Here is a 17096-nt window from a genome sequence, read left to right as displayed (position 1 = left end):
AACGTTCCTGACAAAGGGCTTTTGCGCAAAACATCAAATCTTTTGCTACTCGGATGCAGCCTGACTTGCTGAGCATTTCCAGCAACACACTTTTCAACTCTGATCTCTAGCATCTATAGTCACTTTCTCTCTGACCAGGAGACCCAGGTTCAAGTCTTACCTGCTCAAGAGATGTGCAATAACATCTCTGGACAGATTGATTAGAAAATACATAATCCCTTTCTACCCTTCCCTCACTTCCGTTGATTGGCATTGCCCATAACAGGCTTTGTATATAAATAGGAGAAAGTGAGGACTGCAGATGCTGGAGATTAGAGTCGAGAGTGTGGTGCTGGAAAAGCACAGCAGGTCAGGCAGCATCAGAGGAGCAGGAGAATCTATGTTTTAGGTAAAAGCCCTTTGTTCCTTATGAAGGGCTTTTGCCCAAAATGTCAATGCTCTTGCTCCTCAGATGCTGCCTGACCTGCTGTGTTTTTCCAGCACCACACTTTCAACTTTGCATGTAAATATAAAGTTGGCTGCCTGGGTGTTTTACTGGTGGAGATTGAAAACAAAAAAACAAAAAAGGTCACTGTTATTTGGTGATGGGAAAGCCATTTGGTTGTGTGTGATATTACATCTGGATATATTTTAGAAATGCAGATGACCAAGGTCTTTTGTGGTGCAGGAGTAATGTCTCACCTCGGAGCCAGGAGGCCCAGGTACTCGGATTACCAGCCCATCTGTTTATTTTGCAGCACTGTGGAGTCAGTGGACCATGTTTACATTGGTTGTGAGTGAACACAACCCTGTTTAGGTATTTGAAAATTCTTTTGTTGTGCTTTTAGTGGTGCTTAAGCCTTATATTCCTGATCTTTATAAATCTGGTCCAGGCGGGTGTGGGAAAATCAGAGGACCTCTTTGTGGGTCTGCTCCTGGGCCTGGCCATTTTGTCCAGGCAGCAAAAAGATTTAAGGATGTTGCCAGGGTTGGAGAGTTTGAGCTAAAATGAGAGATTGAATAGGTTGGGGCTATTTCCCTGGAGTATCAGAGGCTGAGGGGTGACCTTAGAGAAGTTTATAAAATCATGAAGGGCATGGATAGGGTGAATAATCAAGGTTCTTTTCCCTTGGGTACAGAGTCCAAAACTAGACGGCTTAGCTTTGAGGTGAGAGAGGAAAAATTTAAAAAGGACCTCGAGGGTAACTTTTTCACGCAGAGGGAGGTGTGTGTTTGGAATGAACTGTCAGAGGAAGTGTTGGAGGTATATGAATAGGAAGGGTTTAGAAGGATATGGGCCAAATGCTGGTGAATGAGACTAGATTAATTTAGGATATCTGGTCGACATGGACAAGTTGGACTGGAAGGTTTGTTTCCATCCTATACATTTCCATGACTCTGTAACTCTATATCTTCTGTCGTCTGCAGTTACATTCATGCTTTGAACCTTGGAGAAGGATCACATGGTGTCCATCAATGCTATCAATGCCTTGAGAGAGAGGTGGGCACCTTAGGGGTACAGTGCTTTATTTGCTTTTCCAACTCCATTTGCCCCTTCCTACCCCTCACTTTTGATAGTTTGCATTACATTGTAACAGGCTTTTCATGTAAATATCTAATTGGCTACACTGATGAGTTACTGATGGTTAGTAGTTAAAAACAAAAAAACGTCATGGTGAGTTGGTGATGGGAAAAAAAGGTTCACTAGTGGACAATAATACATCTGGATATATGTTTTAAAAAAATGGTTCCAAGTGCCCTTCTGACTTCACTTTGATTTAGCCTCTTCACATTCTCCTTACCACTCATTCATTTTTGAGGCTTGCATTGCCTTTAACAGGTTTTGCTTGTAAATTAGAAGGGAAAATAATGTCATCTGTGATTTGTGATGGGATAAAAAAAAATTCAATTGTGTGTGCTAACACTTCTGCTTATAGGAAAAAAGCAGATGTCTCTGTCCTGGAGTGGGGCTATTTATGGCACAGGTAGTGGCTCTTCTTTGGTATTCAAAAATGATGTTCTTCTTCAGTTGGAAATCCTGAGTTATTACAAAAGCACTAATAATACTGTGAATTTGTTCAATCTCATTTTGCATTAAGACTTGTTCAATCGAAGGATCATGTCCCTCTTTAGTATTCATCTTCTTAAGTGTCATTTTGAAGCTATTGATCTTAATTTTCATTGAAAACTCAGTTCATTGGAAACTAAGCTTTTCCTGGCTGATTGAAACTTTACTTATTCATCATTATGAAGTGCTTAATTAGTTCATGTTCACAATAAATTGGTGATTATTATGATGATTCCATCTACAAAGATGACAACAGTTCATCTTGTGGAGGGGCAGAGTACCTCTGACAGCACTTTCAGAATTTCCAAGCTCAAGTGCACATGTACGGACATCAGAAAATGCTGTCAATTTAGCCAGTAGTAATGATGAGTGCTGACATTCATGTAGTTATATCACATGTCCTACTTGTGTGACATTTACCAACATAATTTTTGAAATGTTATTTTTCTTAATGTTCATTATGCAGGATGAATTGTACTTAATACTACCAACCAAGAAAACAGACACTGGAACTGAAGCATCTATGGATGAGCTATATGAGAAACATCATCATGTTGAAAGCAAAGTGAAACACATCACAACAAAAACTTCTATCTTATTCTTAAAACCCCCTCAAGGATTAATCAAACAACCTGACTATCATCCATTACACGTGTTTGTAAGTATGAATGCAAAAATAACATTTTTATCTCGTCACAAAGCTATTTCATATTTTTATCATGCTCTGCAATAAATATATGCAAACTCTTAAAAGAATCTAAAGTTTCAATTTATGAGAAAGAGTTTGAACTGCACATCAATAGGAAAAGTGAAAATATAATTTGAAAACTTGCTGTCAATGTAAAACTTAAGCTAATGAAAAAAATATAGTCTATAGTGATTGTAATGAGATCAACCGGGAGATCTCATAGAATATGAGTTCCATGATTGGGGCTGTTAACCAGGTCCAATCAAAGAGCCCTGGCTGACAAATATAATCAGGAGTATTAGAGGTTCTATTCATTCTGAGAGTTGGCCCTGAGGAAGCTGGACCAGTGAATAAAGAGTGGCTTGGTGATGATATATTGGCCTCTGCAGAGTTATTCGGTGGCAACAAGAAAAAAAGTAGGCTTGTGAAGAAATGCGCTCAGTTGTCTTTGAGTTAGGGCAAGCATTTTTGACATCATGTTGTTATTTTGGATCATTTGATCCAGCCGTTGAAGATTAGACTCATTGAAAAGAATGCATTATTTTTTCTGGGCAATGACATTGGGGCAAGATCAAAAAGCAACGAGTAACTTTCCTAACAACTGATGCACCCATAGCTTCTTCAGTTATTAGGAGCCTGACATTTCCTGAGGCATCAGATACTAAAACCTCTGACGAGTTAGTAGTCTTACAACACCATGTTATTGTTCAATTGGTTTATTTGAACTCACAAGCTTTCGGAGCGCTACTCCTTCATCAGGGAAAGTGAAGAGAAGCACAAAGGCACAGAATTGAAAGCAGAGAGATCAAAATATTGTACAAATAGTGTGACTGGAGAATTGACAGGCTGAATAATAACTCTCTGCAGGTGATCAAAAGTGTCAAACGGTGTAAGTAAAGTGTCAACAGCTGAATAGCAAATGAAGGGATGATCTATAATCAGATTAATTGCGGCAGCGAGATAACTATAAAAAATTAAAAATATGATGGTCCTGGAAACATGGAATAACATGATAGGTATAAGAGTCATATGCCGAGGGTCTAACCAAAGTTATATCACATTCCCTATAAGTTGGAGGGATCATAACAAGTTACTGTGATGACAGTGTCAAAACAGGACAGTAAGGAAGATTTTACAAATACAGAACAGTATGAAGGGGTTACATGTAGCATGACATTAACCCAATTTCATGGTTGAGGCCATCTTCATGGGTACGGAAATTGGCTACAGTTTTTGCTCAACACTCCTATGTTGTTGTGAATCTAGAAGGCCACCTTGAAGGATACTTACCCAAATATTGGAGGCTGAATGTCCTTGACAGCTGAAGCATTTCCTGACTGGGAGGGAACATTCCTGTCTGACGATTGATGTGCAATGTCCATTCATGCATTGTCATTGTGTCAAATTGATTGGGATGTCATGTTGGATGTCATATAGGAATTGGGATGTCATGTTGCAGCTTTATAAGACATTGGTTAGGCTAGTTTTGGAATACGGGGTTCAATTTAGATCAGTCTTGGTACATTTTAAAATACTCTCTTTTCCTTCATATATATTTTCCTAGACATCCCCGGTTCTCTAAAGACATACCCTAAAGGGAATATGTTGGGCCCATACACCCATCAATTCCATTTGCAATCAATCATTTAGATAGTGAATCCTGCACACAGAAAAACATATAATATTTACACTTGGTGGGGAAGGGATAAGCGGTAAATAATGTTTCATCTTGCAAGTATCAATCTGTTCTTCATAGACTCCCTTACAGTGTAGTAACAGGCCCTTTGACCCAAGAAGTCCACAATGACCTTTTAAAGAGTAACCCATCCAGACCCATTCCCCTAACTAATTACTCTACATTTACCCCTGACTAATACACCTAACCTACACATCCCTGAACACTGGGTAATTTAGCAAGGCCAAATCATCTAACCTGCACATCTTTGGATTGTGGGAGGAAACCAGACCACCAGGAGGAAACCTATACAGACACGGGGAGAATGTGCAAATTCCACACAGACAGCCATCCAAGACTGGAATCATAACCGGGTCCCTGACACTGTGTGGTAGCAGTGCTAACCACTGTCCACTGTGCCACCCTTTTTCCATTAAGAGAAAATCTACCCATTTTCCCTTGATATTCAACAATATTACCATTGCCAAGTCATGTACCAACAATGTCTTAAGAGTTACCATTGACCAGGCACATCATTGCGCTAATTCAATAGATACTAGGAAAACAGGATGGCTGTGATTAATGGTACACCTCCCAGTTTGCCGAAATCTTTGCACGTCAGGATTATGATGGAATTTCCTCCAGTAACCTGAATGGATGCAGCTTCTACAATACTCAGGAACTTGATGCCATTTAGGACTCATTTGGCTGGCAACATGGTCAAGATCAAGAATGTCACAGAGGAGCTGCGGAACATTCTTTTGAAAAAGGGTAAAAAGCTAGACGTCATGATTCATGTTGGAATACCCCTACTTCTATGTTCCTGTTTTTATGCTTAGTAGCATTCAGTAATGGGTGAAATCCTGAGATCAAAACCTTAAATGTTCTTTTCAATGCCTTACCTAGCTTCTTAAATGCTGTTTTCTGGATCTTATCATCTTTTGACATATTTTGGTGGTGATAATGTGGACCATGATCTCTAACTCTTTACCTTCCCCAAAATAGTATTATGCAGCAGTTCCATGACACGTTGAACCCTGGTACCAGGGATGCAACATGCCATCCTGGAGTCATGTTTATCATAACAGAAATGTCTGTTTGTTTCAGTAACTAACAAAATTGGTGGTCACTATTGACATTTTACTCTTCTTTCCCTCCAGCTATGCAGTTAAGTAATTTATAGTGCTCCAAACTTTGCTCCTTCTACAGTCCGCTGATGAACCATTGCCCCCACCAGTATCCATTGGACTACTTTGCCACTCAAAATTGTGTTTGATCTTCTACCTGAAAGCATCTTCCCCCATGCCTTGATATCACTAGCAACTAGAAGTCGAGCAATCTCTGTCTTGACTGATTTATTGACTGAGCTTCAACAGACCTCTGGGGTGGTAAATTCCAAAGATTCATGTTCCTTTGAATGAAGGAATTTCTCCTCCACTCAGTCCTAGATGGTTTGCAAATATTTCTAAGATTGTGTTCTCTGACTCTAGGCTCCACAGACAGAGAAGCATCCCTTTCTGCAGCTACCCCTTCAAGCTCTTTGAGAATTGTTTGAGTAGCAAGGACATGGATTTTATTCTGGAAGAGTGTGAGGTTATCCATTTGGTGGGAAGAACAGAGTTGCAGAGTCTTTCTTCAATTGTGAAAGATTGGAAAGCGTTGATGTCCATTGGGACATAGGCATCCCTGTTTGTTGGTCACTGGGAACTAGCATGTAGTTGCAGCAAGCAATTCAGGAGGCAAACAATATGTTAGGTACTTCCGCAGCTGTGACCATTTATTTTCTAAATCTTTATAAGAGGTGTAAAGAAGGCATGTCCTTCTTGAAATTCCTTCTCTTTCTACGGTGGTTTATAGCTACTTCAGTGCTGCAGGACATCCTGTTTGCTTCCATCACCACAAGAAACAAACATTGAATATAATACAGGCTGTGATTTTTCATTTCAATCTAGGATAGCCTGAAATTTCTCAGGTTTCCTGCATATTTGGTGCTGAGACCTGTCAAGAACATGACAGCTCAATTTCCATTCCCCGCTTACAAGACAAGTTCTGATGGGATCATTCCCATAAGTTGAATTTTCTACCCTTTAATTCTTCTTCAAGAAATTGCATATTCAATGTTCATGTAGCTGTTACCTATGTCAGTCATTTAGATATATTTTTGTTATGATAATTGTTCCATGGCTATTAGTAGGATGAGAGCTCGGATTGGGTGAAATAGAGGTACAACTGACACATAAATACCATGATCCATTACAGGACATAAGACAGAGAATAATCAGTAATCAGGAAAATGCAGGCTGTAAGTGGGACACTTGAGGGAAACCAGACAATACTGGTGACAGTGAAATCTGCAGTTTGCTGGTACACCTTATGATGATAAATTACAATGTACAACTAACATTTTGATTGCTATAATGTGGTTGGAGAACCCTAGCAACTGAAGTGCAGAAGGAGACCATTTTTTTGTAGCATTGGGTTGGTTGTCTGTCATAATTGAAACATTGAAGTAATCAGGAAAAAAAAACCATGAAACTTCAGATGATTAACTGCAGCCAGCAGAAGTATAGACAATGATAGCAAAAAGAATATATGAAGATATCTAAAATACATGTGTGAAGAAACATAAAGAAAATTGAGTCTATATTTCACTTAGCAATGTTCAAACCTTTACTTCTTTCTTTTGCTAGAATGCTGCTCCTGATCTTTGTGCAAATAAAAGGCCTTTCTCGTTTGCTGAAACAGACATGGAGTATCACCTTTGTCCTCTACCAAGGTACCAAATAACCAACAAAAACGGAACAAATGTTTCCAGCACACAGAAGAAATTTCTTGATCGTGATGTAAGGACTTGTGGTGATTTATTTTTCATACATTTATCAAATTTAAATGAACTTAGATTAGATTAGATTAGATTAGATTACTTACAGTATGGAAACAAGCACACAGAAGAAATTTCTTGATCGTGATGTAAGGACTTGTGGTGATTTATTTTTCATACATTTATCAAATTTAAATGAACTTCTACTCTAATATTTTATTACCTGTGCTGAACATTCTGTTCAGTTGGCCTAAGGGGAAAGAAAGAATATCAAGCAACCTCACCACTTTTATTTTGCATGAGTTTTGTGGAAAAGTTGGATTTCAACAAAAATCAGCTGTGTGTCAATTTCAGAGAGTCTCATGGAGTGTTTCCCTTCTTAGAACCATAATACATAGGAGCAGAAGTAAGTCATTTGAATTGTCAAGTCTGCTCCACTATACAATAAGATCATGGCCGATTTGACAATAGAAATTAAGACAATAGGCGCAGAAATACGCCATTTGGCCCTTCGAGCCTGCACCACCATCCAATATGATCATGCAATTTAAAATCCAAATCCTGCTTCTCTCCATAGCCCTTGATCCCTTTAGCTGCAAGGGCCATGTCCAGTTCTAACAAACTGGCTCGAACAGCTTTCTATTGGAGAAAATTCCACAGATTCACAAATTCTTCCTCATCTCAGTCCAGAATGGCTTACCCCTTCTTCAACTTCAATCTTCAACTCCACTTTCCTGTTTTTCCCCATAATCCTTGATTCCCTTGCCCATAGAAATTTGAAAATGTCAACCTTGAATAGACGTAACAACCTTACCTCTACAGTCCTCAGTGTGAAGATTTTCACAGATTCTCCACCGTGTGAGAGTAAAAAATCCTCCCCATCTGTCTTAAATAGGCAGCCCTTTATCCTGTGAATATGCCTCTGGTCTGAGACTGTCTCAAATGGGGAAATGACCTCTCTGCATCTATCGTGTCAAGTCCCAAAGATTCTTATGTTTCAATAATGTCACTTTTTATTCTTCTAACCTCCATTAAGTACAGGTCCAATCTACTTATTCTTTTATCATAACTCCTTCCTTCCCATGATCAACCTTGTAAAACTTCTTTTGATTGACCTCAATGTCAGTATATCTTCCCCTAGATAAAGAAACCAAAACTGATCACTGTATTCCAAGTATGGTTTGACTAATACATTGTATATTTTCAGCAAGACTTCCCTATTTTTATAGTCCATTTCCTTTGAAATAAAGGCTAACAGTGCATTTGCCTTCCCATTTAACTGCTAAAATTACATGCTAACTTTATGCAAGAGGACCCAAATCCCTCTATGTTGCAGCTTTCTGCAGTCTTTCTCCATTTAAATTATATGTTCACCTCACATTTTTCCATGTTATATCCCATCTTCCAAGTTTTTGCCTCCCTACCATACTGTCTGAACCTGTTTATATACCTTTGGGTTAACCTCACCATATACATTTCCACCCTTTTTTATGTAATCTGCCAACTTGGTTAGAGTGTGTTTGCTTCCATTTTCCAAGTCATTCATGTTTATAATGAACAATTGTCTCTCCCGCAACCCCCCTCACCGTACTAATATCTGTTGCAATCTACTAATTACAGGTTGCCATCTTGAAAATATCTACCTTATTCTAACTTTCTGTCTTTCATTAGTTAGCCAATTCTCTATTCATGTTAGTATACTACCCCAACACTATGGGCTCTATTCTTATGCCTAATGCGTGGTACCTTATTGAACAATTTTTGGAAATCCAAATGTTTTGCATCTATTGCTTCCCCTTTATCTATTCTGCCTGTTGCCTCCTCAAAGATTTCTAACAAATTTGTCAAGGATGATTTTCACTTCATGGAGCCATGCTGATACTGTTTGATTACATCATTTATTTCTAAATGCTCTGCTATTACATGCTTTATAATGGACCTTTATGACACTTTCCCAATAACATATATTGAGGTACTGGCCTATAGTTACCTGTCTTTTGTCTCCTTCCATATTTGAGGAAGAATGTCAAATTGGCAGTTTTCCAATTATCTGGAATAATTCCACAATCTAAATGATTCTAGAAAATTACTACCAGTGCATCCAGTATCAGTGTAGCTACTTTCTTTAATATCCTGAGATGCAATCATGATCAAATGGCAGAGAAGACTTGATAGGCCAAATCGTCTAATTTGCATCTATATTCTATGGTCATTATGATAACCTAGTAGTTTTATGCTCACCATTATGACAATAAATCTTTGATCCCAAATGTATTTTATTAACTAAATTTAACTTCCCAAGTTGACATGCTGAGATTTGAACACATATCTCAAGATCATTAGTTTAGGCTCTTAATTATTAATCTCATCATATAAGCACCATACCACTGCATCTTCCAAGGTAAGTAATGGTAAATAATGTTATGACATAGCACTAAACCCTTCTGTTAATTAAACCAAAGACCCAGAGTAGTGCACCTCACCTCATAGTCTATTAAAGTATGAGAGACAGAGAATTCCCAAATTCTACTACCTAAAGAAAATAATACCAATTTATTCTTTAACTCTGTAAAGTGAACATTAAACAACAACTATTCACAACTCTAAGCCCCCCTTTCTCTTATCTGCTTGTTTCCTGCCTCCAACTCTATAACAATATACTGTTCCAATAAAACAATTATTAAAATTATATCAACTTAATTTCAAAACCATATAGCTGTCATCTCCGGTATCTTCTTCTTTCGGCTGAGGATCTCCCTGGGTCATCTTTTTTTACTGCAAAAGTGTTTCGTATGAAAGTTACCTTTGATAAGAGTGTTTCAAATGGCAGTTACTCTCTCAATGGCAGTGATACCTCATTTTTTCTTCTTTAAAAAAATGGGATGGCATGGTGGCTCAATGGTTAGCACTGTTACCTCACAGCATCAGGGACTTATGTTCAATTCCAGCCTCAGGCGACTGTCTGTGTGGAGTTTGCATATTCTCCTTGTGTCTGTGTGGGTTTCCTCCCACAGTCCAAAGATGTGCAGGTCAGGTGAATTGGTCATGCTAAATTGCCCATTGGGTTAGATGCATTAGTTAGAGGAAAATTGGTCTGGGTGGGTTATGTTTGGAGGGTTGGTGTGGATGTGTTGGGCTGAAGGGCCTGTTTCCACACTGTAGGGAGTCTAGACTCTGTCTGACTTTCAAACTACCTGCCTTTTGTATACCCCAAACATTGGATCATCTCATTGGTTCGATGTTGGCAAAACAATAAATTCAAACTCAATTGGGTTTTAGTTTCTTGGGGTGAAGTTTAAACTGATTGGTCAAATTTGAATTGTTGTCAAAATAGCAACCAACTCAGGTATCTATTTCACAGCCAAATTTACATATTTCCATTTTTCCAGTACACTCTGAGACTGCTAGTTAGGCATATGACGGATGTTTGCAAGCTCTCAGTGCAAAACAGCATTCACCCTTTCTTCACATTCAATTTCATAACAATAATAATATAGTGGTCTTGATTCTGTTCAATTGAACTGAAAGCAAGGGAGTATGTTGTATTTAGGCCTAAAATATGTAACTATAAGTCTCTGATGACATTGTCCACGATAAATAGATAGCCAACACTATTGAGTTGTTTCCCATTAAATATTGAAAGCCAATGATGCAAAATTATAACCCTCAATACCCAGTAAATTGGTTAATCTTACTTATCTAAATCCACTTAATATATCTCATAATTTTATTGAGCCTATTAAGAAATAAGCATGGAGAACTTCATGACACATTTTATTTAAAAGTGTTTCAAATAAAAGCAGTGACTAAATATACTTTATACTATTTATTGTCAAGTATAGCTGATTGCATTTTTAATTTTTATCACATGAAACTTTTTACCTCACTGATTTCCTTTGCTCATACTTTTTGCTGGAGTAAAAGTTTCCTTCAGTCAAGTTGTAATTGTTTATAAATTAGGTTTTACAACTACAATAGCAGTTCAGTTAAACCATAGGCAGCATTTTAAATGCTTGCATCATGTCTTTGTTTAAATTCCATGTGACAATTCAGAATTTAGGGATAACTTTGGCAAATTTCCTTTCCTATCTAAGGATACCAAGGCCAACTATCATGCTAACTCAACATGAACCAACAATTGAAAGTATTTCATTGCTGTTTGTATGGCTCACCTACTCACTGAACAAATTCGTTGAACTACCAATAGAGCCTATTTTTAGAATAATCGGTAGTGAATTACTAATGTAAATAAAAATTAGCAAGAAAACATTTTCACAGATGAATTGTAAATTTTTCTATTAAACTGTATTATTAATATTTAGCCTGGATGATGATAATAGAAGATTTGTCGCCAAACCCATTAACTGTGATGCTCTTGAACAAACAGGAAATAATCAAAGGTGTAATGACCTGGAAGAAGTTTCCTTCTGCTGCACTTTTGTCATTATCCAACAGTGACTTTCTAACAAGTACATGGGTGCCACGATGGTATGTATTATAAACCCTTAGGTCGGTAGACAGCTGCCAAAATTTTTAATTCATTTTTTGGCATTTTACAAGAAGCAACACCAAAATAAATGTATGCTTTAAATAGATTCCCTTTTGGTCATGTAAATATCTAGATGGATTATAAAGAAAAAGAAACATTTTAATTTTTAAGCCAAAACAATTTTCCTGCTCAAATTGCAAACAAGATTCATGACACCAGTCTCTCTGTTTAACTTTCTTTCCACAACTAACAAAACCTGACAATTAGAAGCAAACTGCTACAGATGCTGGAAATCTGAAATGAAAATAACAAATTTTGGACAATCCCAGCACAATTTCCTGTTTTTACACCGTCTAATAATTACTCCATTTGTGGGATTTTACAAGTTGACTGCCACTTAAAAAACAGTGAATTTACATCAAAAGTAATTAATTGGCTCAAAGGCACCTTAACTAAAATTAACCGATTAAATGCAAAGTCTTGCTTTACAAAGAGGTAACACCATGTCACATGAAAGTGACAATATTCACATACCACGTAACAGAAAAAAAGAAATCCACTACAATTAGTTTAATCACTATATGGGTAAAGTAGAGTGGAGACAGTCAAAGGATAGCCATTCGTGGTATTTGAAAAGCTGAAAATTGATCAACAGGAACAGATATTTTGGAGCAAATTTTCAGCACCCCTTGGAGGTGATACATAGTTTTATTCCAAACTGCTGCAGGTTTCACTATTTCAGCATAAGGAGAGACCAACCCCTACCAACACCTGGGCAGCAACAAATAAAAAAAGGAGCAAGAAGAAAACAAGCAACCATACATGTCTGAGGAGAGCAGACCTCAAAGTCCATTTCACCTGGAACACTTCAATGAGATCAGCCATTCCACCTCCAATATGTATAAGTCCCACAATTCTTCTTACTGTCCTTAATAGCACAATCAAATTGCCTTCTTTCAGTACAGTTCTATGGCATTTTCCCCCTCACTTCCCCATAACAATAACACTTCTCATTTATATAACAACATTAAGGTTGTAGTTACTATTTGTTTTAATGTGTTTCAGGTGAACATTATCAGGCAAATTTACCAACATTAAATCCAGAATAAATGAACAGCTTTGTCAATCAAATTACTTGCATTTCTATCTGACAATGAAGAAAACCAATGAACAATATTCTTGTAACAGATCTTATTACCCGCTTTCCATACTCCATTTCATTTGCAAACGTTCCTGTGAACAGGTTTCCCAGTGACTGCAGGTAGCAGAACTGCAGAACTTCCTGTACTGGATGATTATGAGTATCGCTGGATCTTGAAGTCCACACTGTAGTTTGTGCCATTTACAATGGCTGCAGCATTCTATATCTAGGAGTGCTGCAGTTAGGGCCCAGAGTCAAGATGGCAGTCTTTTGACTTCCCAGTTGCAGTAGTCTGTCCTGAAGGAATTCAGTGATGTAGAATGCTAGAGGAGTCAAGATTATTTTCCTCAGAGCCAGCTATTTCTATTGGCAGTGGATCAGCGAGGGGGGGGGGGATGGGATTGGTATGGGAGGAAACTATTTAAAGGGCATAAATTTAAGAAAATTGATAAAAGAAGGTGAGAAGAAATATATTTAGGAAGTGAGTTGATGACAGCTAGAATGTATAACTTGAATGAGTGATGCAAAAAGATATAATAGCAGTTTTCAAAAAGGATGTATACTTGTCAAGCATGCTGAATTTTATATGACTATTATGTTTTAAAATATCCTTGTTAAGTACTTAATAAAACCCAAAAGAATTGCGGATGCCGAAATCAGGAACAAAAACAGAAGTTGCTGGAAAAGTTAATCTGACGAAGGGTCACTGGACCTGAAACATGAACACTGATTTTTCTTCACAGGTGCTGCTAGATCTGCTGAGCTTTTCCAGCAACTTCTGTTTTCGTTCCTCGTTAAATACTTGTTATACATCGAAATGCCGATATGCAGTTGTTAAGTAGAGAAAAATTCAAACTGAACCTCATTGAGATGTTAAGTGACGGTTTTAACACCTTTCATGTATCTTACAGAAAAAGCACCCCTTCAACATACTTGTACCATCACTACGACTGCCTATTTCCACCCCTGTAATATTACCAAACTTTGCCTGTTTCAGCTCATTTGCTCTTGAACTACTCAGGCTTGCCTTTGTTATATGTACACAATTCCAATGCTTAGTTTGCCACCACATTCTACTCTCCATAAATTGAAGATCATTCTCAGCTCTCCTGTGCTATTACTCATAGCTAAATCCATTCAAATAGGACCCATATGTTCTTTGTTATACATTGGATCCCACTGTAAATTTCACCTTTGCTTTGCAAATTCCAGAGCTTTGCCCTTCCTTATCAGTATAATCTTCTCTAGACCACAGGCCTCTGAGGTACGTGCAGTCTTTGAACTCTGGCATTTTGTGCAGTTCAAATTATAACTGTTCTACCAGTGCCTTCAGTTGCATCTATTCCAAGTCTTGAAATTCTCTTCTTGGGCCACACCACTTCAGCTCAGGAGATATACAGCACAAAAACAGACCTTTCGGTCCAACTTGTCCTTGCCGACAAGATAACCTAAATTAATCTAGTCCCATTTGCCAGCACTTGGCCCATATCCCTGTTTACCCTTCTTATTCAGATACACATCCAGATGCCTTTTAAATGTTGCACTTGTACCAGCCTCCAGCACTTCCTCTTACAGCTCATTTTCATACATGCACCACTATCTGCATGAAAACATTGCCCCTTAGGTCCCATTTAAATCTTTCTCCTCTCACTTTAAATCTATGCCCTCTTGTTTGGGATATCCCCACCGGGGAAAAGACCTTGGATATTTAGCCCATCCATACCTCTCATGATTTTATATATCTCTATGAGGTCGCTCCTCAGTATCTGACTCCAGGGAAAACAGCCCCAGTCTATTCAGTCTCTCCCTATAGCTCAAAACCTCTGACACTCTATATCCTTGTAAATCTTTTTCTGAACCCTTTCAAGCACCCTTCCTATAGAAGGGAGACCAGAATTGCACGCAGTATTCCATTAATGGCCTAACCAATGTCCCGTACAGCTGCAACATGACCTCCTTAACTCTTATACTCAATACATTGACCAATAAAGGAAAGCATACTAAATGCCTTCTTCACTATCCTATCTACCTGCGACTCCACTTTCAAAGAACTATGAACCTGCACTCCAAGGTCTCTTTGTTCAGCAACACTCCCCAGGACCTTACCGTTCAGTGTATAAGTCCTGCCCTGATGTGCCTTTCCAAAATTGCAGCACCTCACATTTATCTAAATTAATTCCATCTGCCATTCCTCAGCCCACTGGCCCAAGTGATCATGATTCTGATGTACTCTGAGGTAATTTTCTTCACTGTCCACTAAACCTCAAATTTTGGAGTCATCTGCAAACTTACTAACCATACCTCCTATATTCACATCCAAATCATTTATATAATTTAGCGATTTTTAAGAAGATTTGTAGCTCAGGTTGATGACAAGTCTGTAAGTTAGTTTGCTGAGCTTGAAGGTTTGTTTTCAGGTGACGAAACATTTGAAAACAAACCTTCAAACTCAGCGAGCTAGCTTATAGACTCACTTATATAAATGATGAAAAGTAGTAGACCCAGCATTGATCCTTGTCACAGGCCTCAAATCTGAAAAGCAACCCTCCACCACCACCCTCTGTCTTGCACCTTTGAACCAGTTCTGTATCCAAATGGCTAGTTCTCCCTCTATTTCATGTGATCTAATCTTGCTAATCAGTGTACCATGAGGAACCTTGCCAAATGCCTTATTGACATCCATATAGATCACATCCACCATACTGCCGTCATGAATCCTGTTTGTTACTTCTTCAAAGAACTCAATCAAGTTTGTGAGACACAATTTCCCACACACAAAGCCATGTTAACTATCCCTAATCAGTCCATACTTTTCCACATCCACGTAAATCCTGTCCCTCAGGATTCCCTCCAACAATTTGCTCACCATTGATGGCAGGCTCACCAGTCTGTGGTTCCCTTGCTTTTCTTTACCACCTTTCTTAAGTAGTGGCACCACGTTAGCCAACCTCTTGTCTTCTGGAATCATACCTGTGGCTATTGATGATACAAATATCTCAAAAACTTCATTTTTAGATTTGCCTGGCAATGCTCCAGTCATAGTCTCATGTCAGGGTGATTGATATGTTGTGTGATGAGGTCTCAGATTGTGATTGATTACTGTTCTGCTGCTCATGATGGTCCACAGTGATACTCAAATTTAAACTGCTAGTTCTGCTCTAAATCTGGGCATTTTACACAGTGATAGTACTGCTGAACAACAGAGGGGTATCCTCTGTCTGAAGATAGGACTTTGCTTCACAAGGACTGTGCAATGGTCACTTCTATCTGTTCTATGCTCTTGCTGGAGAGTAACTTCCAACACTTTAGTACAACTTATACAACACCATTAATTCAGCTACCTGTCATGGGGAGCAATGTTCCTAAAAATGAACGCAAGTACTCTTTTCTGTCAGTCCAATTTCCATTTAATTCCTAACTGCTGAACTTGCAAGATTTATGCTCCCTATATGTCAACTTTTGTGCTATATGTCAACTTTTATGGACAAGTTCTATATGAGTAATAATCTAACCACAAAGCATAAAGAGAGGATAGTCATTACAAAATTTTGCCTGGCTCAGTCTCTGACCTCATAACACAGGAAAGCTGAACTATAGGTCAGTTCAACATTCAACATCTCAAAAAATTTGTACTGTAATGTACAACTGTTGAAATAATACTGGGATTTATTCTTATAGTTGCAATGCAAGTTGGATGTCCAAAATTTAACCATCGAAAACTGGAATCATATGTAAACCAGACATTTTGAAATGTCACATTGAACCAGTCTCCGGTACAATGGCCTGGTGGTTAGCTCTGTTGCCTAGCCTCGGGCAAGTGTCTGTGTGGAGTTTGCACATTATCCACTGAACTGAGTGGGTTTCCTCCGGGTACTCCGGTTTCCTCCCACAATCCAATGATGTGCAGGTTAGTTGAATTGGCCATGCTAAATTGTTCGAGGAGAAAGTGAAGTCTGCAAATGCTGGAGATCAGAGCTGAAAATGTGTTGCTGGAAAAGTGCAGCAGGTCAGGCAGCATCCAAGGAGCAGGAGAATCGATGTTTCGGGCATGAGCCCTTCTTCAGGAATGAGGAAAGTGTGTCCAGCAGACTAAGATAAAAGGTAGGGAGGAGGGACTTGGGGGAGGGGTGTTGGAAATGTGATAGATGGAAGGAGGTCAAGGTGAGGGTGATAGGCTGGAGTGGGGGTGGGGGCGGAGAGGTCAGGAAGAAGATTGCAGGTTAGGAAGGCGGTGC

The 17096-nt window shown here is 38.5% G+C and overlaps 1 protein-coding gene across 2 annotated transcripts in view; it reads left to right on the top strand.

The window, feature by feature from the left end:
- The window catches only part of cfap221 (cilia and flagella associated protein 221), a 263534-nt gene that overhangs the window by 217241 nt on the left and 29197 nt on the right, over positions 1-17096 (top strand). For both annotated transcript variants that reach the window (XM_043693986.1, XM_043693987.1), the window contains 3 exons: positions 2514-2705; positions 7101-7253; positions 11619-11719. In XM_043693986.1, coding sequence (XP_043549921.1) covers positions 2514-2705; positions 7101-7253; positions 11619-11719 — 446 coding nt within the window. The remainder of the gene's footprint in view (positions 1-2513; positions 2706-7100; positions 7254-11618; positions 11720-17096) is intronic.

The sequence above is a fragment of the Chiloscyllium plagiosum genome, chromosome 7 (genome assembly GCF_004010195.1).
Source record: "Chiloscyllium plagiosum isolate BGI_BamShark_2017 chromosome 7, ASM401019v2, whole genome shotgun sequence".
In the NCBI taxonomy this organism is placed as follows: Eukaryota; Metazoa; Chordata; class Chondrichthyes; order Orectolobiformes; family Hemiscylliidae; genus Chiloscyllium; species Chiloscyllium plagiosum.
The sequence above is the reverse complement of the archived record's forward strand: the minus strand, read 5'-3'. Positions and strand labels throughout refer to the sequence as shown.